Genomic DNA, 22478 nt, shown 5'->3' on the forward strand with positions numbered 1-22478 from the left:
CCACTGGTGCCAGCCAGCGCAGGGTCCCCTCTCCTGGCAGGAGGGGAGGCCAGTGCCACCGCGGGGCTCAGCACAGCTTCGTGCCACCAGGACCCTTCCCGGGGCCACCCCGCTGCCCGTCACCCCACAGCCCCCCGGGGAGAGGTGCCTGCAGCCCCGCTCACAGCTTTCTGCAAGGTTTTATTACCCAACACCCAAATTGACAAGTTTAGTCCTCCCTCCCCTTCCTCCCCCCACCCCCCAACAAAAAAAGAAATGAAGAGGAAAAAGAAGAAAGTCGGGGACCGAGCCGCAGTACCGGTGTGCTGCAGCGCAGGGCTGGAGGGCAGGGGACAGGCGGGGATGCCGCACGGGCACGGGGCTCCCAAGCAGCCCCCGTTGCAGCCTCCTGCAGCTCAGGTGCTCGCCCAGCTCCTGGGGCCCTGTGGGACCAGTCCTCTGCTGGGGCCGGGCTGGAGGGAGGACGAGGTGCCGGGTCCCACAGCGCAGCAGGGATGCCGCGGTGCTGCTGGCAGCTGGATGCTCGCCCCCCCGGTGCGCCGACCCTTTGCTCCCAAAGCTTCCCAGCACGGCAGGGACGTAGGAAAAGTGTTTCAAAAGAGCCACGGCCCCGCAGGCCGCTGGGGAGGAGGTGGCTCGCAGCTGAAAATGTCTCTTAAAAAGCTCCAAAAATGCAAACACGGTTCAGTAAAAGCCCCCTATCCCCACCACCCCTGCAAAAACCCAGTGGTAAAAAGTGGCAGCGCTTTGCAGCTGGCATGGCCCTGGCTGCTGGCCGGGAGAGCAGCAAGTGGGCCCGGGGACCCGCACAGGGACACGCGCCCGGGGCATCTCGGGCACCCACCGGGGTCCTGCTCGTGGCAGCGGGGCTGGGCAGGCAGGACGGACACGGCATCAGGGCGGGCACCGTCCCCACCGCCAGCTGTGACGGGGACAAGGATGTGCCCCGTGCTCCGACGCAGCCAAGGAGGGCGGGGGGCCATGGGGACAACCTCCCCGAGCGCCTCCAGCCACAGTGACGGGGACAAGCAGCCCGTGGCCCCGAGCACACGGGCTCCGTGTCCCAGTTGTGGCTGGCCCCACGGTCCCTCCAGCAAATCCGTTTTTTGGGGTGGGCACGGCCAGGGGCGGGTGGCACTGTGATGCAGCAGCATCTCCAGCACGGGCAGCGACGCTGCTGCCCGCGGTGCGGGGCTGGAGCTGGGGGGAGCCGGCAGCGACCTGCCCGTGTCCCGCTGCGAGCCCCTGCCACGTCCGAGAGGTGCCACCAGCATCGTGTCCTCGGCCACTAATGGCGGGGGGACCCCCGGCGAAGGAGATGCCTCGTCCCCGCCTGCAGCGCTCCGTCGCCACCCGCCCCGGGAGCCCTGCACACCGGCAGCAGGCGTCTCGGGACAGCGGGGCAGGGTCCCCTCCCCGAGTCCCCCCCATCCAGCCGGAGCGGGCACCGGCTCACTCCATGGCGGGGCCGGCGCGGGAGCAGCACCGGGGCCGCCGGACGTTTTGCAGCAGAGCCCGAAAGACGCTGGGCTGCCTCTTCGCCTCGCCTTTGCGGGGGGCTCCCTTGACGGAGCTGGCGCGGGTGCTCTGCGGGGTCGTCACCACCTGCCGCCCGTGCTCCTCGATCTGCTTCTCCAGGTGCTTCTGGATGGCCATGCCCAGCACCTCCACCTCCATGGAGGCCCCGTACACCTCCCACGTCATCCCCTTCTCGTCCCAGCTCACCTCCCGGATGGGCTCCGGAGCCTCCTCCACCGCCCCCTTCACGTGTACCTCGGGGTACGAGGCCTGCGGGGACTTGGCCACCGGCGTCATGGGCCCGGTGGCCACCGAGCGGGTCTCCACGGGCATGGACACCTGCATCTCCGCGTCCTTCTTGGAGGGCGCTGCCCCCGGGTGCGGGGCGGCGGCGGAGCCCGGCTCTCTCTTGGGGAAGGTGAAGGCGCCAGCCCCGTCCGGGGGGCTCATGGGGCTCAGGGCCACCGACACCAGGGACGCTCGGCTGTCCACTTGCGTCCCCATGTCCTGTGTCCCGGCATCCTGAGGCGGGGTCACCTCGAACGAGTAGGACTCGCACAGCAGCTTGGCTGTCCGGGGCTGCTGGCTGCTCTCGGCGTCCGCGCTCCCCTCGGCTCTGCCCTGACCCCCGCCGGGGGGAGCGGCCGTGCCTCCCTGGGGGGGCTTGGGAGCCTCAGCACTCCCCGCTTGGGGGGCAGCGCCCGGGGACGTGTCTGTGCCGCCCTGGGGCTGCTCCTGGCTTGGCATCAGGGGGCTGCCGGTCCCCGGTGCTCCCGTGGCCGGCTCCAGGAACGCCACGTGCTTGGCCGGAGCCGGCGCGCTCCCCGCGTCCTTGCTGGGCGCCTTGAGGCAGGGCTCGGGCAGGGGGGGCACGGGGGCAGCTTTCTCCTTTGGGGTGCTGGGGCCCGCGGGACCGCAGGCAAGGGCGGTGCCGACGGGTGCCCCGCAGCTCCCCGCCGCGCTCCCGAGCGTGCCAGGAGCCGGTCCTGTCGGCACCGGCACCTTCTCCGCCGGGCCCGGGGCCTCGGGCTCAGCCCCGCAGCAGTTCCTCATGGCACGGCCACCCGCGGCGCAGCCGGAGCTAGGCAGGCGCTCACCCACCGACGGGCAGCCCGGGGAGCCGGCGCCGGGCTCGCAGGCGTCCTCGGCCTCGTGGCTCAGCAGCTGCAAGCCCTCGGGCTCCTTAGCACTGCCCATGCCCGGGGAAGGCTTCTCCCATGCTAATCCTGCAAGAGAGGGGATGGGGCGGTGAGCGGGGCACTCACCCCGGACCCCCGGGCTGGGGACAGTCGGTTGCCGACTGTTCCTTTCCACACCGCCTGCACCAACAGGTCCGGCACGGGGTGCGCGGCAGTGCTCAGCGCCCACCCCGGGGAAGGGAAGAGCAGTGGCAGCCTCTTACCGCAAAAGCCAGCCTTCCCCCGGCGCGGTCGAGCCAGGAGCGGGATTCAGGTGCTGCTGCGGCTCCCGGGGCCGCGGGGACGTGGCCTGGAGACCCTGTGGAGGGAGAGCAGCTCGAGAGCATCTGCCGGTGCCCGGCAGAGCACCGGGGCTGCTCGGCACGGCGTGGGGCGAGGGCACCCTTTTGGGCCATGCACGCGGGCAGCCTGCAGTCACTGCGTGCCAGGCGCCCTGGGGGCACCACCGGCCCCCTCCCCTTTGCAGGTGAGAGGAGGGCCCGGGGGGCTGCAGAGCGTGATGTGGGGCTCGGGGCTGTCAGAGCCTTGCCCCGGGCAGGGCAGGGGTTGCCAGCTGGGCACCCCGCGCCCTCACCCTGTGCACGGCATCCTCACCTGGATGGGCACGAGGCCACGCGGGGTGTGCCAGGCGCCGGGGGGACACCAGCCGGTGTCACACAACCGGCCCCAAACACCCTGCAGCCCCCACGGGGGCAGCCCCACCCCACAGGGCTCGTGGAAGCCCCGAGCTCTCCGCACCCCAGCAGCTCAGGCAGTGCCACCAGGAGCGGGCACCACGCCGCCACCACCCCCTCCGTGCCCCTGACACCCCGGTGGTGCCCATCTCCCCACGCAGCCCCCCACTGCCCCCCGTGGCACCTCCCCTCGGGGCCGGGCGGGTACCGGGCACCCTGAGCCCACCCTGCGGGCACCCAGGGGGACTGCGAGCACCCAGCGGGGGGGTCGGTGCCGTGTCGCGAGGGGGGGGGGGGGGGGGGCGCACCCATCCCAGGGGCACACGCGTGTGCACGCCCGCAGGCACGAACACGCGTGTGCGCACACACGCGCGCCCGCCGGCTCGGGCACGCACCCGCGGGCACACGGCGCCGGGCACACGCACCGGGGCACGCGGACACGCGCGGACACGGACACGCGTGTGCACGCGGCGGCCCCGCCGCGGCCGGCCGAGCCCCGAACAAAGCCGCCCCCGCCGCAGCCCCGGTGCCGCCGCTCCCCCCCCCATCCCCCCCCCGGTTACCGGAGGGGGGGGGGCGCCCCGCCACGTGCGCGCCCCGGGGCCGCCGTTACCTGCAGCGGCGGCGGCTGCCGCCCGGTCCCGTCCCGTCCCGTCCCGCTCCGCTCCGCTCCGGCGCGGCGGCGGCCGCGAGCATGCGTGGGGCGGCGGCGGCGGCGGGGGCGGTGCCGCGCCCCGGGCCGCTCCCCCCCCGCCCGCCGCCCGCAGCGGCACCCCCGGGCCGCGCCCCGCTCCGGTGCCGGGGGGGGACCGCGGTTTTGGGGGGTTAACGGGGATGGCGAGCGCCCCGGTGCTGTCCCCAAATCCCCGGTTGGGGGCCGTGGCCAGCATCCATCGCCGCCACCCCGTTGCCCGGTCAGCGGACCCCAACCCCGGGGACCCCCGCCGCAGCCCCCCAACACCCCGGGATGTGGGTAGCCGTCAGCCCGGCACAGCCGCCCCGGTACCGCCAGGGCTGTGCCACCCCGACGCGCCCCGCTGCTATGGGCACGTGGCCGGCACCGTGGCCTGGCCGGGGGGTCCGTGGCACGAGCCCCGTGGCACCGTCCCCGGGGTGGGATGGGGGTGACAGCGACACGGAGCCCCTTCCCCTTCCTACCTCGTGCTGGAGATGGACGCTTTGCTCCCGGACATCACGGCGGGGCCGTCGGCATTGCCCCGCTGCTGGCTGCACCCCGCGGCCACCGGCCCGAGGGACGGGGACGCCGGGGCTCCCCGCTGCCACCGCAGAGGGGACGAGGAGGGCTCCCGCACACCCCTCGCCCCGGGGGAGGACGGGGAGGGGAGAACGTCCCCGTCTCCCTCCCGGCAGCGCTGCCTCTGCTCCCGGGCTCAGGCTTTGTCTAACTCCTTCCCACGCACTCCCGCTCGCGCTGCGGGGGGGAAGGCGGCCTGCTTGCCTCGCCTCGCCTCGGGGGGCTCACGGCCCCCCCGGGGGGTACCGCCTGCCCCCCAGCACCCTGCGGGGTCAGCGTCGCCTCCCTGCCCCAGGGATGTCGCGCTGGGGGACGGGCACTGCCCCACGCACAGGGACATGCGGTGAGCCCCCACCGTGTCACCACGGCTGGCGGTGGTGGGGGGCACCATCACACGATGTGGGGCACCGACCACCGTGACTAACCCGCGGTTCACCCTCCGTGGTCCCCCCCACAGCAGGGGGGGCCGAGGGAAGGACAGCCACAGCCACCAGCCCCATCCCAGCCCCATGTGCCGCTCCAGCCACCTCTCCTCCATCCTGGCACCCATGGGTGCCACCGGGCTCCCTTTGGAGAGGATGGTGCAACAGGTCCATGGAGCATCCTGAGGACTGGTCTGTGGGGCAGGAGCTTGGGGCCGGGGGGTTAACATAAACCCTCAGTTGGGGTTTCCCCATCTTGGGGTTAACATTACCCCCCCCAGCCCTATAGATCTATAGGGTGGCACAGCGCCGTCGCGATGGGAGCTGGCACACCTGGTTGCCTGGAGACAGGGGAGGTTGGCGGTGGAAATGCTCCTTCCAGTAAACAGCGAGGCTGGAACAAAACCCCGAATGCTAAAAATAGGGAGGAAGGATATCAAAATAAAGAGCGCAGCCTCGCCTCCCCAGGGCACCGCCACGCCACCGCCGGGCACCCCAAAAAGCCAGGGGACGGATGGGGCACACTTGTGGGCAGTGACACGAGTGGGTCTGCGCTGCTGTGGGATCCCAGACCCCCCGATCCCAGACCCCATAGCAGCCAGCACCTTGCCTGGATGGCTGCGTTGCACCAGCTCGTCACACGCGGTGCACAACTGGCGCACTCACAGCCCGCTGGACGTTTGCACGGCCACAGCCACACGCTGTCCCCACCTCTGGGCTGTGCCCCACAGCCTGTGCTGGTCCCAGTTCTGCGCCTACTGGTCCCAGTTGCCCCCCCGTACAGCTGGGTAGGGTGAGGGGCACCCCAGCTGTGGGTTTACATCTGGGTTTATGCTGCCCCATGGGGGATTGAGCCCAGGCTGGGGACAAGGAGGACAAGGGACACTGCAGGCAGAATCAGGTCCTGGCAGAGGAGAGGACCACGGGGCTGTAGGGCCGCTCTTGCCCTGACCCCCCTGCTCTCCCCTTCCCCATCAGCACCCCGTGTCCCAGCCCCTCCGTGTCCCCACGGGGCGGCCCTAGTGTCATGGTGGGGGGCTGGCGTGCACCTCTCCCCTCCCTGCAGCCAGCCTTCCTCCCCGGCCAGCTGCCTTCTTCCTCCTCCTCTCCCCACCCGGGCACCTCCGGGCTGGCAGGATAACAATAGCGAGGAGGATGAGTAAGATGGTCCCCATTGCCTTGGCAACGCACTCCCGCGCTCCCCGGCTCGCGAGGAGCCAGGCAGCTGCCTGAAAAGCGCATCCTCCCCGCGGGGAGGGGGCCGCGGGCGCAGGTAGCGTGGCAGCCCCCTCCCTCCGCGCCGCGGCCTGCCTCCCACGCGCGCACGGGCAGCGCCACGTGAACGCGCCAGGCGCGCCCACGCCAGCCGAGCCCGCACCCGGCACCCACAGCCCCGGGGGGGCTGACGGGGGGTGCCCCCGGTGCCGGGTCCTCGCCACCAAGCCTGGGCTACACGCACGGGGCCGCACGCAGCCCCCTCCCCAGCCAGGCCGCATCCCGGCAGGCGGGACACGCTATGGGGCTGGAGAGCCACAGATGCCTTGGGGCAGCACGAATGCTCCCAGGAGGTCCGAAAGCACCGAGCGCCCTCAAAATGGCGCTGCCTCGGCTCCATGACGCTCACGCGTGGCTGGCCCAGCCGCGTGGCTGGCCATGTTGGGGGCGGCAGGGCGGCCATTTTGAGGGCAGCGTGGCAGCCATGTTGAGGGCAGCGGGGAGGCTGCGGGGCCGTGGCGGCACCGGGGTGCTGCCGGGGCAGTGCCGGGGTGAGGGGAGCCTGGCGGGGGGCAGCCCCGACGCCCCCGGGCTGCTGGCCATGGTGGAGACTTTCTACAGGCGAGCGGCCAGCCTGGCGCTGCAGTCGGCGGCGGGGAGGCCGGGAGGGCTGCCCTGGCTGCGTGGCCTCCTGGAGACCATCCGGCGCTGCAGCTACGTGCTGGAGGTGGCCTTCCCCCTGCGCCGGGACGGCGGCACCTGGGAAGTGGTGCAGGGCTGGCGGGCGCAGCACAGCCAGCACCGCCTGCCGTGCAAAGGGGGTGAGGGCGCCGCGGCCTCCGCCCCACAGGTCCTCCCCACGCTTTGGCTCACCTCACCTGCAGCCCCCTCCGGATGTCAGTGTGTGGCCCGTGGCCATCCCCGTATGCGTTTGACTCCCTATCCTAAATACCACGCGCTCACCGAGGGCGTAACGCACCCCAAATGTGCCCTATAGTGGTCACAGTTGTTCCCGAGGGGGCTCAACCTCCTGTCCCCTCCCAGGGGTGCTCTCCGAAGCAGTCCCATGTCTGCAGGATGGCTGCTGGTTAGGAAATTGTTTCCCATTCTGTGGTTGTCTGGAGGAACGAGCCCAGCTGAATGATTTCTGATCACCTATTGTGACTGGATGCTGCTGTTTCAGAAGAGTCAAAGCCTTTCCTACATTTCCTCTGTGCCGTTTGTGGTAAAAAAAGGCAGGTACTCTTCGCTTCTTCTCTCTCTTTTCCCAGGGGTTCGTTTCAGCAGTTCAATCGGCGTCGATGAAGTAAAAGCCCTGGCTGCATTAATGACATACAAATGTGCCGTGGTGGGTAAGTACGAGAGGAACGTAAAAGCGTGCGGTGACTTGGGCATGGGATGGGGCCATGGCGCAGTGAGTCAGAAAAGCTCGTTAGGTGCTTTGAAAATCAGAAGCGCTCTGGACGTGCAGGATGTTCCTCCGGGCACAGATGTGCGAGGGCCAGGCTCGCTGCGGCTGCAGAATGCACCGCTGGGCATCCGGGACATCGGCGTTCATCGGGGAGCGCCAGGCATTGTGCTTCTCACATACAGGCTCCGTGTTGTCATGGATTCAGCTCTGCCGGGTGGTGGTTGTGGCAGGCTCGGGGTCCGTATCCTGCCTCGGCTTCGGTTTTCTTGCACACAGGCTGTTAGGGGGGAGCTGTGCGTGGCAGGGGGGTGCGTGCTTGTCGGGGGCAGGTAGAGAACATCTGGCTGCCTCACCTGGTCTTTTCCAGATGTTCCTTTCGGTGGTGCCATGGCGGGTGTGAGGATCGATCCCAGGAAATACTCGGTGAGTTCACCCCCTCCTTCGCCTGCTGGCGGCCCGTAACTCACGCTCCATTTGCACAGCCCTTCCTCTCCGTATCGCAGTGATGCGCTCTGACAAGCGGGGGGAAGCTGCTTGCAGGGAGTAACACTCACCCAGCAACTGTGAAAAGCAGCTCTGGGGGGAGACGGGGGTGGTGAACTCTGATTTACGGTTCAGTGCATGCAGACAGACACAGGCTGAAAGACTCCGGAGCAGGGACGCTCCCGTGCTGCTGCGGTGCTGGGGGAAGGTGCAAATCAGCAAGGGGCTGGGAGGGAAGGGGTCAAAGGGACCCCGAGTTCACACATCTCTTTTCTGATACAGCAAGGGTCCTCAGCTGCTGTGAATTATCCCCCTGCAGACATCGGGGTGTGCTGTGTACAGGCGGGGAAGGGGAGCTGTTGGGTGCTCTACCTTGGCTCCCTGATTTTTCTTGGGGCCTGGAGTAACAACAGCGTTTTGATGTTTTTGCACAGGAACACGAGCTGGAGAAAATAACGAGACATTTCACTATAGAGATGGCCAAGAAGGGATTTATAGGTGAGAGTGGTTTTGTCCCCGTTCCGTAAGAAGTGAGTGGTTTGCAGGCAGCGGAGCAGACAGCGACCGCCCGGCTGGGCAGGGCATAGAAGCTGCTGCTCAGGCACTGCCTGTCAGCACTGGTCACAGCCCTGCTGCTCTGCTGTCAGTTCACTGCTCCTCTCTGTCTTGGCTGTGAATTCGGAGCAGGGAGGGCCCCACACAGCACCAAACACAGCAGCGGCAGGCCCAGGCTGCACTGTAGGTGCTGCTGATCAGCGTGGCCTGGGCACTGCCCTTGGTTCCTGCTGGCCTGCACGGACACAAGGGGAGGAGGGAGAGTTTCTCCTGCCTCCATGTGTGATGGAGAGCTCAGCGGATGCTAGTCACAAAACAACCACCTTTGTGTTCCCAGTTTGCTTGAAAATGTTGGGAAGGGACGTGGCAAAGACCCTGCAAAAGCTGAAGATGCTAACCCTGAGGGAGGCTGGGAAGACGCTGGTGCATGGGCAGCACCAGGCTTTGGACGGGGCATTCCTTGGTGTGCCCAGGAACACAACCAGCCTGTTCAAACCATATGTACATATGCCAATGGCTGGAGCAAAGGAATTGAACTGCAAAGACAAGATTTGACAGATTTTCCTCCTCCACAGGGCCTGGGATTGACGTGCTGGCCCCTGATGTCAGTACCGGGGAACGGGAGATGTCCTGGATAGCTGACACCTACACCTACACGCTGGGGTACCGGGTAAGCTCCAGCGCTGCTGGTTTGGAGCCCAGGGTGCCGTGGGTGTCACGAGGGTTTGTGCCCAGGGGACCTTGCCAGGGAGTTGCTGCAGTTTTAGCTGAGGCTCAGTGCTGGGTGAGGGACACCAAGGCTTGGGGAAAGCACATTTAGCTAGGGGTGCTTCTCTAGAGGACTCAGATCAGGGCAGACCTTAACCATTGCTCTTCCCTGCCCGGCCTCGCAGGACATCAATGCCCTGGCCTGTGTCACCGGGAAGTCCATCAGCCAGGGAGGGGCCCACGGGCGACACTCTGCCACCGGGCGCGGGGTGCTGCATGGCATCGAGAACTACATCAACAACGCACACTACATGGACTGCATCGGCATGAGCCCCGGCTTGCCCGGCAAGACCTTCGTGCTGCAGGTGAGTGCCCTGCCCACCTACAGCTCTGAGGAGGGCAGTTCTTTGGTGTCTTTCTGCCACTTCTTCCTGGGAGAGCTTTCAGCCTCAGCTCCTGCAGCACTGTCCGGACATGATTTCCTGAGCCCCTGGCTCCTGAGCCCCTAGCGTGTCACCTCCACATGGTGGTGACACGTTACAGGTGATCTGTTCAGCACCAGGCCCACAGAGCTGGCCCACCCCTGCTTTGCACATCAGATCTTCCTGCAAACAAGACCTCTGTAGGGTTTCAAGCAGAGGAACTCACCAAGGCAGCCGGCATAGCCAAATTTGCGCCTTTGAGCAGTTTTTCAGACCAGCTGCATACAGAGGTCTGGGGGGCAGCGCTGCTCACACTGTGCAGGCATTTCCAACGTTTCTCCATAGCCATCCACTATAACAACACATAAATGGGAGCTGCAACAAGCCCTGGTCTGTGCAGCAGCAGAGAGGACAGGAGACGGGATACGGAGCTCTGCCGGCCTGCGTGGAAAGAGCTGGTCCCCGTGAGAGCTTCGTGTTCCTGTCACCAGCCGACCGAGCTCCAACTTTCCCTGCTGCAAAGCTTGTGGGTGCAGCCCCCATCTCTTGGGGTGCTCTGTGGGTCTGGGAGCAAGCTGGGACCTCAGGGTGCCAGCCCAGCCTCTTCCCTCTCCTCCCAGGAAGGGCCTTCCCTCCCCTGCAGCCAGGCCTTGCTCACAGCCGCGGTGAGGTGCTTCCCCCTGCTGCATCTCCTGCAGCTGCTGCTCTCGGCCGCTGCTGCCCCGACACCGCTGAGCCACCACCGCTCTGCCTGCAGCTTGGCCGGCCACATTTTCTGCTGAGCCCAGTGCTCTTTGGAAGGAGAAATGAACTAAGCACCGTGCCACCAAAGTCCTGTCTGCAGCCGGCACGCTGGAGCTGGGCTGCCTGGTGGCAAGGTGCTCTCCTCGGGATGCTCGCTCACCAGCACAGCTCCCTGCCATGGGGAAGGGGGCTCTGGGGGGAGGCTGCACTCAGCGCTGCTGCCCACCACCCTGCCTTTGGTCGTCCCTGCCCTTTCCCCCCATTCTCTGTTGGCTGATGTGGCAGAGGGTGAGAGGGATGAAGTCCTGGGCTACTTGTGTGTGAAATGGTGCTGTCTTTGGGGGATGTTCTTGCAGCCTTAGGAAGCAGTGTTGTTTTCAAGAGCTGCAGCAAGCTGGCAAGCACTTTGGGGCAGACAGTGCAGAATCGTCTGTTCCCATAAGGAGAACCGGGCACCACCAAGGCCCTTCCCCAGGCGGGTGCTGCAGCACCCCTCAGTGCGAGGTGCCGGAGGATTGCTCAGATTGTGCCTAGGCGCTGCGTGGTGCCCAACAAAGGGCTGCGTTTCTCACTGCATCTGTTTGCTATTGAGATCAGCTCGTAGAAACTGAACAGCGTGCTGTGCTTGGAACATCACGTCCAGGAGCTCTGGAGGTGATAAAGACAGGCTGAGCTGGAAGCTGCTGCCCCACAGGGTCTGCTTCGTACAACCCTGTAACCAGCCACGGTGGTCTCTGTCCTGCCAGCTCCTTGTCTACCTCCAGCCAAGGCACTCACCAGGGACTGCTAGATCAGGGATGCTGTTTCTGTTGCACAGCTCAAGGTCACGGAGAGGGGCCCGTTACCAGAGCAGTGGGCCAGTGTTCTCTGTTGGGGCCCGTGACTTCCCTCTGTCCCGAGCTGTCGCTGCTCTGTGTTGCTGCAGGGCTTTGGCAAGGTGGGTCTGCACACCATGAAGTACCTGCACCAGTTTGGAGCCCGCTGCATCTGTGTTGGGGAGACGGACGGGGCCATTTACAATCCCGGTGGGATCAACCCCAAGGAGCTAGAAGACTACGAGAGAGTGAGTTGAGCCTGTTCTGAAAGGGTGGCGGTCGGTGCTTATCCTCAAAGCGTCCGTGGAGCAGGGGCTGCCCCTCGTCCCCTGCAGAGCCCAGCTCAGAGGGCAGTGCTCAGCCCTGGCAGACTGGGCCCAGCAGGGCTCTCCTTCTTGCTCCAGGGCCACGGCACCATAGTTGGCTTCCCGAAAGCAGAGCCCTACGAGGGCAGCATCCTGGAGGTGCCCTGCGACATCCTCATCCCTGCCGCTATTGAGAAACAGCTCACGAGGGAGAACGCGCCCCGGGTGCAAGCAAAGGTACGGAGTGCCCGCACCGTGTGCTCCCCCTGGCCCCGTGTCACCTGGGGACCTGCTGTGTGCAGGTGGCAGCAGCCCAGCTGTGCCTTCAGTTTGGGCACTCAGCACCCCAGGGAGGTGTCACGTCACCGCACTGACAACGTGCCCACTGTGCCAGAGGGACAGAGAGGGAGGCAGAGGTAGCAGGTCACGTAACTGAGGGGAAGAGGGAAGCCCAAGCCCTTCCCTTTGCTGGCAGGAGCAAGGACCATCGAGTGGCCTCGGCTGGCTCTGCTGGCATCCTCAGTCTTCGTTGCTTTAGCACATCCTCCCCCAGGGCAGGGGAGATGATATCCTTGAAGGTACTGGGTGTTACAGTGTGGGCACTGAAAATCAGAGGCAGCAGATAAGAGTGAATGAAGCAGGGAACTGCTCCAGAAAGCAGCTTGCACCCTTCACCGTGAGCTTTAGGGACCAAAGGGACAAGGCATGCTGGCACCTGGGACTTTGTCACAGCCAAGGTCTTCTGCAGCCTGAACCTTTAATCATCTCTTGCAAAACACGAGGTCTGAGCGTCTGCGGGCCCTGAACAGCCTCAGTGGGGAGGCGAGCACTCAAAACTCTGCCACTAGAAGTGAGCTGGGGGGGGGGGATAACAGAGCAGCCCAGGCGTGGTTTCTCCTTTCATTTCTTCCGTCCCGTGTCACCTGTGCTCTGCTTGTGCTTTCAGATCATCGTTGAAGCTGCCAACGGCCCCACTACACCCGCAGCACACGACATATTCCTGCAAAGAAACATCCTCGTCATCCCGGTACGTCCGTCCCCAACGCGCGGGGAGGTGGCAGGCTCACAGCTGTCAGGGCCGCATGGTTTTGTCGGCTGCACTGATGTGGATCCAGCCTGGCTCTGCCAGGGTCTGAGATCAGGCAGCATTAATGGTGCTGCCGCAGTTGTTTCCTGCTCCCGCGCAAATCCGGGGAGCTCAGCTTGCTGCTTTCCCTTCTGTACCCTCCCGGTTCTTGGCCGCAAGCGGTGGCAGACCCCAGGGCTCCTGGCTGTCACCAGCAGGTCCTGCAGTTATGTTGGGCCAACAGCAAGCTGCCACATCGCATGGGGTGTCAGCGCAGCTGGTGTCCCTGGTCAGAGACACTGCAGCCCTAGGATTCAGCCATCCCAGTAACCTCAGGGCTGTCCCTGAGGGCAGGAGGGGGGAGGGACTGCAGGCAGAGGAGGAAGGACCCCCAGATCAGTCCTGGGTCTCGGGGTCACCCTAGGCAGCAAATGACGAGCGTGTGCTGCCCTTGGCAGGACGTGTACGTGAACGCCGGTGGCGTGACTGTGTCCTTCTTCGAGTGGCTGAAGAACCTGAACCACGTTAGCTACGGCCGCCTCAGCTTCAAGTACGAGTGGGAGTCGAGCCGCTACCTGCTGCAGTCGGTGCAGCACAGCCTGGAGCGGTGCTTCGGCAAGGCCAGAGGGGAGATCCCCATCCTCCCGTCCCCCGAGCTCCAGGCCCGCGTGTCCGTAAGTGCCTGCAGCGGGGTGGCTGTCCTGGCTCACCGGTTGCACAGCCCCAGGCACTCCTGTCCGCTGCCCCCACGAGGGTGTGGGACACGGGGTGTGCGCGGTGCCGTGCGGCTGTGGGTGGGCGGTTGGGTGGGCGGTTGCCTTCCCTCGGTGTCGGGACAGCTGGGACAGGGCACAGGGTGTCCCACCGTGTGGGGCTGTGCTTCTCCTGCAGCACAGAGCCCCCCGCACCAGCTGAGGGTGCTGACCCGTGGTGGTCTGTGGGGCTGCGTTTGATAAATCAGCCCAGCCGCCCCCACAAAATAAATTTGCTGTCTCCCTCAGGGTGCCTCAGAGCGGGACATCGTGTATGCGGGACTGGCCTACACCATGGAGCAGTCAGCCAAGGTACCTCCTGGGGCTCCTGGCCTTACCCCAGCCCTCGCTGCGGGGGCTCTGTGCTGTGCCAGCAGGGTGCCCGCCCTCGGCACCACTCCCGCTGGGCCTGCGCAAGGCCTGGGTTCCCCTTCCCCTGCTGGCTGTGTCCGCAGCTCGGGTAAAGCCTCTTGCTCAGCAGTCCCCTGCTGCTCCTGGCGCAGAGGGAGCACCACCTGGGTCCCTGTCCCCCTGAACCTTCAGGTCCCATTTCCAGGGTTGCCTAGATGGGCCCCGACACGCAGGCTGGTGCTGGCAGTGCTGGGGGAGGCCTCGTGGCACCCCTAGGGGCAGTGGCCCTGTGCCGTGCTCAGCAGCGCGGGCCGTGGGCACCCAGGGGCGCAGGGGCTGCCCCAGGTGGAGCACTGGGGGGCAGCAGTTTAGCGCACCCAGACCCACCTGGAGACAGCTCCAGCCCCCTTGGTCATCCGCAGAAGGTGGCCTCGTTCCCTTCGGGTGCTGCTGTGGCTTCGGCTTAGTCCCTGTGTGCATGGCGCTGTGGGCACCCTCCTCTCTGCCTCCCCCTTGCCCCCAGATCTTTCCAGCACATGCCAGCCTCACAGCTCCTCTCTCTTCAGCAAATCATGAACACGGCTGCAAGGTACAACCTGGGCCTGGACCAGCGAACCGCTGCCTACCTGTGCGCGCTGGAGAAGGTGCTCACCGTGTACGACGAGGCCGGCTTCACCTACTGACAGGGCGCCCGCCGGGCTGCACAGCAAGGGCCAGGCTGCCACATGGGGAGGGACACAGGTCTGCTGCGCAGAGGTGCCCCGATACCGCTTGGTGCACAGAGGGGAAGCCGCGGTCTCTATAAATGGTTTATTTGAGTGGTTTATGTTCTCCGCACGGTGCCTGGCTCTCAGCTCTCCATGGGCAGGCTGCAGGCTGGATTCGTCCCTCCACACCCGCTCTGCCCCAGCCCCTTTGCAGTCTCGTTGGTCAGAGCAGGATGTCTGGCTTTGCCCCGGCTGCCCCCGTGCCACACTGCTCTCCTGCCCTCCTGGGACCGCTCTGCCGCATGCTACAGGACTTCTTGGCAGGCTAGGAGAGCTCTTCCAAAAAGCTGGGCTAAAACAGGTTGCCCTCCTTCTGCCACGGGGCTGAACCCCTGCAGCGCTGCTCCCTGGGGACCCACTGCAGCAGAGCTGGTCCTGCAGTAGTCCCAGCCTGGCTCTGGGGACACAGCTCAGGGGGTCCCACGACCCCCTGCAGTCTCTCACCTTCAGCTGCTGCCCGTATCTGCTTCCCTCCCAAAACTGTGCTCCCAGGCGGGTGGGAACAGCGCCAGCCCTGCTCCCACTGGGGAGAGCCACAGCTCAGGCCGTTTAACAACGTGCCCAGCAGTGCATGGTGAGTGCTGCAGGCACTGCTGCAACTGGTGCAGACACGGGGATCGGAGCCAGGGCAGGGATCTGCAGGCGTCAGCAGACCTGTTGTGTGCCTGTGCTGACTGCTGCAGCTTCGCTCCTCACCGGCAAAGCTGGTGAGCCAGCATGGGTGAGGAATTTCATACAATACGCGCAGGGGCAGACTCAGCCCAGCCTCTCCCCACTGCCTGTGCTGCAGCCGAGGGGCTGAAGGCTGGCTGGGGACCCAGTCTGGGCTGGGGGTCCTGCCCTGTGGGAGCTGGAGGCCCAAGGATTGCCCCCTGGGGTGGGCGCAGGAGGTCCTGCTGCGGTGGGCAGTGCTGGGTGGTGTGTGGCAGCAACCTGCCCTGCAGTGGTCACGCTGCAGCCGGGAGCCACGGTACCAGGCACGTCCCCAGCACCCCGAGGGGAGCAGGGTCACGTAGGAAGGTGGGGGACAGCAGAGGAGAGGTTCCCCTTTGCTCCGTGCTCCTAGCACAAGGATTGGGGTGCCTGTCCAGGAGGCACCTTACTGCACATCCTGCTGCTCTGGGTAGGCGTGAGCCTGCAGGAAGCCTGTGCCCAGCACCTGAACCCCCTTTGCTAGCACAGCCTGTGTCTGCTGGCAGCGCCAGGGGCCAGAACTGGAAGGGAACCAGTGCTTGAGGCCAGGACCGTGTCCGTCCTCCTCCTGGCTTAAGGTCCTCAGCCCCAAAGGTCCCCTCCATTCACAAAGCACTGCAGCCAGCACGGGGATGCTGCCAGCACCCCAGGCTCAGCCAGAGCGTGCCGCCTGCTGCCAGAGCAGCAGCAAGCACACAGGGAGGAGTTTTGTCTTCACGAGGACCTGCTCCCACGGCCTGCCCCAGCCCCTCAACTCTCCTCCCTCAAACCCGCCAGGCCTGGCCAGCCCTGCCACCAGGGAGTGGGGGCAGCCGCTCTCCCCAGGGGCCCCACAACCAGGACCAGGGGGCTACAGACAAGAGTTGGCTTTATTCACGGACACGGGGGCAGCTGTGTCACTGGCAGCTGCCCTCGTATTGCACATCCAGCGACGGGGGCGAGGGGATATCCATGCCACGTCACAACACAGCGTCGGCACTACGGGACCTCGGGGGGGGGCGCGGGCACCGTCACCACCCAGCAGGCTGGGGAGCGGGCTTGGGCGCCGAGGGCTCACAAAGGCAAAAGACCCGTCCACCCATAGATAGAGATATATATATAAAAAAAAAATAGTTCCACGACGACCAGAGCAGAACCACAGGGACACGCGTGCAAGCGGAATGTACAGCAGCCCGCGAGCAGGTAAACATGCTTTGTACAGACACGGACACGCCGGGAGCAGCCGGGTTTATGGCGCTGGGAGGGACACAGAGCGATAAACCCGGGCTTGGCGGACACACACACGCACGCACGCACACCGGCCCCTGCGGGCAGCGCCCACGGCTCGGGCACACGCCGGGGCTCCGGGGCTTGGACACAGCGGGTTTCTCACTGCTAGACACGATACGGAGACACGGACACGGTCCCTTGGAACGGAACTGGAGGAAGAACTTGTGAGCGAACGGGGCAGGGGCACCCCTGCTCCTCCCCGGCACGCGGGCACCGGCTGGGGCAGGCTGGGGAGGAGCAGGGGGCTACCGGCGGTTCGTTGTGCTGCTGGTGGAAGAGGCAAGGACGGGGGTCCATTATGCCTCTGGCTCGTATTCCTGGTATTCCTCCTGCAGGATGGGCAAAGAAAAAGCCTGTGAGAGAGTCCGCCTGGGGCACGGAGCCCCTGTGCCCCCCAGCCCCACGCCAGCCTGCCCTCGAGGCTGCAGGGCTTAGCGCAGCCACGCCACCCGCAGTGCCACCCCGGCCCCTCACCTGCGGGGGCTCCTCGTAGCTCTCCCCCTCCGGCTCCAGCAGCGGCTCGACCAGCGGCTCCTCCACAGCCTCCTGGGCCACCTCCTCTGGCTGGGGGCGAAGCAGGACGGTCAGTCCCACACAAACAGCCCCCCACATGTCACCCACGCACCCGCCCTGCCCCTGCCAGACCCGGGGGACCTGGCGGAGACCAGCCATGCACCCGTGATGCTGGGAGCTCCAGTTGGGGGCATACCAGGGGAGTGGGATCAAGACAGGATGGTGTGGTACGGGGCAGGGCGCGGGGGGCTGCAGGGCACCCTGCACTCATAGCAGCACACCTAGCTGGGAGGTGACACGGAAAGGGGCTGTGGGAGCAGGGCCCGGGTGTGCGTGGCCCTGCAGTGCTCCCAGCCTCATCCCTGGGTGGATGACGTGTGCTGGCACCATACGGCCCCTTCGGGCTCTGGCGGGGCTGTGGGAGCATCCTGCGTCCCCAGCAGGGCAGGGTGGTGCCGGGAACCCCTCCCCGGTGCTGGCAGAGCGGCCGGCAAGAAGCAAGGAGGGCGGCCGATCCCCCCCGCGCAGCGGCGGTGCCTGCCGTGGCCTCATTTCTTCAGCTGATGCTATTTTGGGCTAAGCTGGAAGCGAGCGGCTCATCGGGGCGGCGAGATGCAAAAAGCCTGCCGCCCCTCCCGGCCCCGCGCTCCCGCAGCTGTCAGGTCACCTCGCTGCCTGCCCCAGCGCCGCCACAACGCCGGCCCCACGCCGCCCGCCGCCATGCGGGGCCCCACGCACGCACACGTCCGCGGCACACGCATCCATCACGCTGGGGACAGTGGCATCTGTGTCCCCCCCCCCCCCCGCCAGCCCCAGGCACGCTCAGCCGCGGACCCTCCGGCGAGGCGCTGGGGGTGCCACCGCATCCATCCTGCGGGGCTGGGGATGGCCGGGGGGGCTCCCCGCTGGGCCGGGGGCCGTGGCAGCCCCGCTGCGGACACAGCAGTGCCGGAGGGCGGGGGGCTCACCTTGAGGTCCGCAGGGAACTCCTCCTTCTTCACCAGCCCGGTGGCCGCCGCGATGTTGCCGGCACCCGAGAAGGCGGCTTCGCCCAGCTGGGACGCCTGCTCCTTCGCCTTCTCAGCCACTGCAAGAGGCGGGGGCGCGCGTCAGTGCCCCCCCTGTGCCGGGAGGGGGGCCTGGCCGCGGCGCAGGGAGGCGCTGGGCAGGATCAGGCCCTTCCCGCCTGCGTGCCCGGGCGCTGGGGAGGGGAGGGGGCCGGGACGGCGCTCTGCAGCTGGGCACGGAGCGCGAGCAGTGCCGCAAATCCTTTGTTGCGGGCCCTGTTATATAAGAGGCTTTAGCCGGGTGACATCAGCCCCTCAATTAGCCCCTGATCTCGTTAGCAGGGCCACGGTCCTGGGGACAGAAGGGAGCCAGAGGGGCCGTACCTGAGGTGACGCCTTGCACCACGCCTTGGGTTTTGCTCCCTGGGGGTAGAAACAGAGAGAGATGGGGTTAGAGAGCCCCACGCACCGCACCGTGCCCGGGGTCCCGGTAGCGCTCCGTGAGCCGGGGCCGCATCCTGCCCGCACCCCAGGTGGGACAGCCGGGGGCTGAGCGCTCGCCCAGCACCCTACGAGGCTGCTCCGGTCCCTGCGGGAGACCCAGGTCGGGGCAGCACAGGACCAGCACCACCGCGCACCGGGCAGGACCGAGGCCGTGCCGCTGCATGAGGCGTCCCGTGGGAGCTGGGGTCCGTGCCCGGAGCTGAGGCCAGCACAGCGCGGGCACCTCCTGCAGGACGGGGCCTCGGGGTGCTCCAGAGCTCCGGACCCCCCACGGGGGCACGCACCCTGGGCAGGATGAGCCCCCGCTGCCCTGCCAGCCCGAGGCACGGCTCAGCACCGCTCCTGCCCCCCGCCACACAGCGCTGCCGGCGGGACGGAGCGGGACGGAGCAGCCAGCGCTGCCCCGGGTCCTGAGCAGCCCAGAGCCGGCCACGTCCCAGCAGGGGAGTCCCCAAGCCCCCGGACACCAGCACCAGAGGCAGGGCCCGACCACCAGCACCCCTTTGCCCCGGAGCATCCCCGGCAGGGCCCCTGCGGGTCGCAGCGCTGGGGGGGGGGGGGGGGGCGCAGGGGTCCCAGCCGCGGGGGTCCCGTCCCCTGCACCCCGCACACCCCCGGGGCTGGGCCAGGGGCTGCGGGGGACACTGGGGGGGGGGGGGGCGGCACGGGGACAAGCGGGGACAGCAGGGGGATGGGCAGGAGGCTGCAAGGGCAAACGCAGGAGGATGCAAGGGCAGGCGCGGGGGGGGGGGGGGGCGAGGAAGGGGGGCAGGCCCTTACCGACATAGAGGACCCCCTCCTTGGTCTTCTCGGCGGCCTCGGCCACCCCCTGCTTGGTCTTCTCGGCGGCGGCGACCACCCCCTCCTTGGCCTTGGACAAGCCCTTCATGAACACCTCCATGGCGGCTCTGCGGGGAGAGCCCGCACGGCTTCACCCCGGCCCCGCGCCCTCCCCGCCGCATCCCCGCGCCCTCCGGGCCCGGCCCGGCCCCGCCCCGGCCCCGCCGCCCCCCCCCCGGGGCCCCGCCGCCCCCCCCCGGGCCCCGCCGCGCCGCCCGACCTGGTTCGGTGGCGGCGGGGACGGGAGGGGCGCGGAGCGGGCCGGGCCGGGCCGGGCCGGGCTGCGGCGGGGCGGGCTCAGTGCGGCTGTGCCGGGGCCGCGCCGCGATGAGATGCGAGGGGGGGACCGGGCCGGGCCGTGCCGAGCCGGGCCGGGACCGGGCAGAGCCGTGCCGAGCCGGGCAGAGCCGTGCTGAACCGTGCCGAGCCGTGCCGAGCCGTGCCCAGCCGTGCTGAGTGCGGGCAAAGCTGTGCCGAGCCGTGCCGAGCCGTGCCGAGCCGTACCGAGCCGTGCCCAGCCGTGCCCAGCCGTGCTGAGTCCTGGCAGAGCCGTTCCGAGCCGTGCCCAGCCCGGGCAGAGCCGTGCCCGGCCGCCCCCCAGCCGGAGCAGGTCCCCCCGGCTCGGCTCGGCTCGGCTCAGCACACCTTGGCTCCGCGCTGTCCCGGCTCGCCGCAGGGGAGCTGCGCCCCGCGGGATGCTGCCCCACACAGGCCCGGCACCCCCGCACTGTCCCGTCACACCGCACCCTCACCCCGTCCCCGGGTGTCCTGAGCCCGTCCCGCGCTGTGCCCATAGCACCCCGTCCCCATCCCACCCCGTCCCCGTCCCACCCCCAACCCACCCCGTCCCCATCCCGTCTCCTCCCGACCCCATCCCCTCCCCACCACAACCTGTCCCCATCCCATCCCCATCCCGTGCCCTCCACATCCCACCCGGTCCCTACACCACCCCATGTCCCCATCCGCTCCTCATCCCATTCCTTCCTCATCATATTCTCTTTCCACCCTGTCCCACCCCATCCCTGTCCCACCCTGACCCCATCCCATCCAGATCTGATCCCATCCCAACCCCATCCCATTCCCACCCGGCCCCATCCCACCTCACCCCCTGCCCCAATCCCCCACCTCCTCCTGCCCCAGCCCCCGCCTTGCCCCCTCCCAGGCCCCCCACCCCTCCGCAGCTGCAGTGGGCACCCGCCCCCTCCCGCCCAGCTGTGAGCCCTTAAAAATCCTGGGGGCAGCTATGGGGCCATGCTGGCCACCATGGCTTCAGGGGAGCAGGTGAGTCCTCTCCTGGCCCTGCTCAGCCCCTAGAAGGGCTGGGACCAGCAGCGGGGCATGGGCAGCCCTGCTGTCCCCTTGGGGCTGTGGGGTGGGGGCCCCGTGTGCCCTATTGGGGTGGCCACAGGGCTCCTGGGGCTTGTCCCTGCTTCCCCAGAGGAGGCAAGAGGAGCGGCGGCGGCGGCGGAGGGCCCAGCAGCAAGAGCTGCTCCTGGCAGAGAGCCTGGGCAAGCACCCCCTGCAGAACAGGTACGGGGGGGCCTGGCCGTGGGGAGCCTCCCCCAGCACCAGGAGGGGAGTCTGGGGGGGCTCCAGCCCAGCTGATGCCCCCCTTCCCTCCCCAGGTGGGCGCTGTGGTTCTTCAAGAACGACAAAAGCAAGATGTGGCAGGCCAACCTGCGCCTGGTCACCAAGTTCAGCACGGTGGAGGACTTCTGGGCGTGAGTGCCTGCTGGGCAGGGGGGCGACGGGACCCTCGGGGGGGGTTCCCCGGGGCACCGCTCCTCACTGCCTCTTGTCTCGCCCCCCCCCGCTGCAGCCTGTACAGCCACATCCAGCTGGCCAGCAAGCTCACCTCGGGCTGCGACTACTCCCTCTTCAAGGTGCGACACCCCCGTGCCGTGGCACCCCTGTGCTGGGGGCTGGTGGGGGGGAGCCGGACCCCGAGCCGGCTGCGGCCGTGTGCTGGCGGTGCCTGAGCGTCCCCCTGCCTGTCCCCGTCCCCAGGATGGCATCGAGCCCATGTGGGAGGACAGCCAGAACAAGCGCGGCGGGCGCTGGCTCATCACCCTGGCCAAGCAGCAGAGGCACACGGAGCTGGACCGCTTCTGGCTGGAGACGGTGAGCGCGGCCCCGTGCCCGCCCGTGGGGTCAGGGTGGTGGCGTCACCCCCTGATGTGGCTCTGAGCCCTGGCAGGACCACCCCAGGCTCCCTTTCTCCTCCGTGCAGCTCCTGTGCCTCATCGGGGAGATGTTCGATGAGTACAGCGACGAGGTGTGCGGGGCCGTCATCAACATCCGCGCCAAGGGGGACAAGATCGCCATCTGGACCCGGGAGGCGGAGAACCGGGAAGGGGTCACCCACATCGGGTAACGTATGGGTAACGCAGGGGGGAGCGGGCTCCTGGTGCCAGCCGGCCCTACAGTGGTGGGGATGTCACCCTGGTGCTTGCCCTGAGCTCGTTCTCTGGGGCGGGGGCTGGTGATTTGGGTGTCCCGTCCTGTCCCCGGGCAGGAGCGGTGCTGCCCTGGCCCTGCAGCCCCCTCTCTCCTGCAGGCGTGTCTACAAGGAGCACCTGGGCCTGTCGCAGAAAGTGGCCATCGGCTACCAGGCCCACGCGGACACGGCCACCAAGAGCGGCTCCCTGACCAAGAACAAGTTCGTGGTGTGACTGCGGGGGGGAGCGGGGCCCCCCTGTCCGACCCCACAATGAATGGCTGCAGCTCAGCCGGCTCCGTGTGTGTGTGCTGGGCACGAGGGTCTTCTGGTTTTTTGTTTTTTTGGGGGGGGTCTCCTGGGATGGGGAAGGTGCACGGCCTCATCCTGCGCCCCTCCTGCTGGGTGAGCGGGGCTGGGAGCGCAGGGCTGGCACTGTCGGGGTTGGGGATGCCGCGTGTCCCCTGGCTGAGGGCCCGGGACCGGGTAGGGTCATCCCCAAGGGGGCTGTGGGGACTGAGGCGGGGACATGGGGGGGGTCTGGGGGGGAGCA

The 22478-nt window shown here is 67.6% G+C and overlaps 4 protein-coding genes across 6 annotated transcripts; 2 read left to right on the plus strand and 2 right to left on the minus strand.

Annotated features, from left to right (window-relative positions):
• Positions 1-162: 162 nt before the first annotated feature.
• GPRIN1 (G protein regulated inducer of neurite outgrowth 1) lies at positions 163-4790 on the minus strand. Of its 2 annotated transcripts, none has more exons than XM_080555137.1 (3): positions 4550-4790; positions 2921-3015; positions 163-2744 (listed from the first exon to the last, which is right to left on the minus strand). In XM_080555137.1, the coding sequence occupies exon 3, from the start codon at positions 2713-2715 to the stop codon at positions 1453-1455; it is 1263 nt and encodes a 420-aa protein (XP_080411263.1). In that variant the 5' UTR covers positions 2716-2744; positions 2921-3015; positions 4550-4790; the 3' UTR covers positions 163-1452. The 2 variants fall into 2 exon arrangements, with proteins under 2 accessions (XP_080411263.1, XP_080411262.1); XM_080555136.1 differs by lacking the exon at positions 4550-4790 and adding an exon at positions 4005-4101.
• Positions 4791-6417: 1627 nt separating this feature from the next.
• On the plus strand, positions 6418-14719 carry LOC308177590 (glutamate dehydrogenase, mitochondrial-like). Of its 2 annotated transcripts, XM_080555127.1 has the most exons (12): positions 6418-7104; positions 7555-7635; positions 8062-8117; positions 8612-8675; positions 9308-9402; positions 9626-9805; positions 11532-11669; positions 11826-11963; positions 12673-12753; positions 13251-13466; positions 13794-13856; positions 14462-14719. In XM_080555127.1, exons 1-12 carry the CDS (start codon positions 6585-6587, stop codon positions 14576-14578), a joined length of 1749 nt encoding a protein of 582 aa, XP_080411253.1. In that variant the 5' UTR covers positions 6418-6584; the 3' UTR covers positions 14579-14719. The 2 variants fall into 2 exon arrangements, with proteins under 2 accessions (XP_080411253.1, XP_080411252.1); XM_080555126.1 differs by lacking the exon at positions 6418-7104 and adding an exon at positions 7341-7370 and having other exon boundaries at positions 13794-14719.
• A 1487-nt stretch (positions 14720-16206) lies between these two features.
• Positions 16207-20155, minus strand: SNCB (synuclein beta). Its single transcript, XM_080555147.1, has 6 exons — positions 19709-20155; positions 19429-19556; positions 18529-18567; positions 18106-18224; positions 17099-17188; positions 16207-16953 (listed from the first exon to the last, which is right to left on the minus strand). Exons 2-6 carry the CDS (start codon positions 19547-19549, stop codon positions 16921-16923), a joined length of 402 nt encoding a protein of 133 aa, XP_080411273.1. The 5' UTR covers positions 19550-19556; positions 19709-20155; the 3' UTR covers positions 16207-16920.
• Positions 20156-20722: 567 nt separating this feature from the next.
• On the plus strand, positions 20723-22216 carry EIF4E1B (eukaryotic translation initiation factor 4E family member 1B). Its single transcript, XM_080555150.1, has 7 exons — positions 20723-20769; positions 20927-21018; positions 21114-21209; positions 21308-21371; positions 21496-21609; positions 21719-21858; positions 22046-22216. Exons 1-7 carry the CDS (start codon positions 20740-20742, stop codon positions 22158-22160), a joined length of 651 nt encoding a protein of 216 aa, XP_080411276.1. The 5' UTR covers positions 20723-20739; the 3' UTR covers positions 22161-22216.
• Positions 22217-22478: the final 262 nt, after the last annotated feature.

The sequence above is a fragment of the Anser brachyrhynchus genome (assembly GCF_964034855.1).
Source record: "Anser brachyrhynchus genome assembly, chromosome: 14".
Lineage (NCBI taxonomy): Eukaryota > Metazoa > Chordata > Aves > Anseriformes > Anatidae > Anser > Anser brachyrhynchus.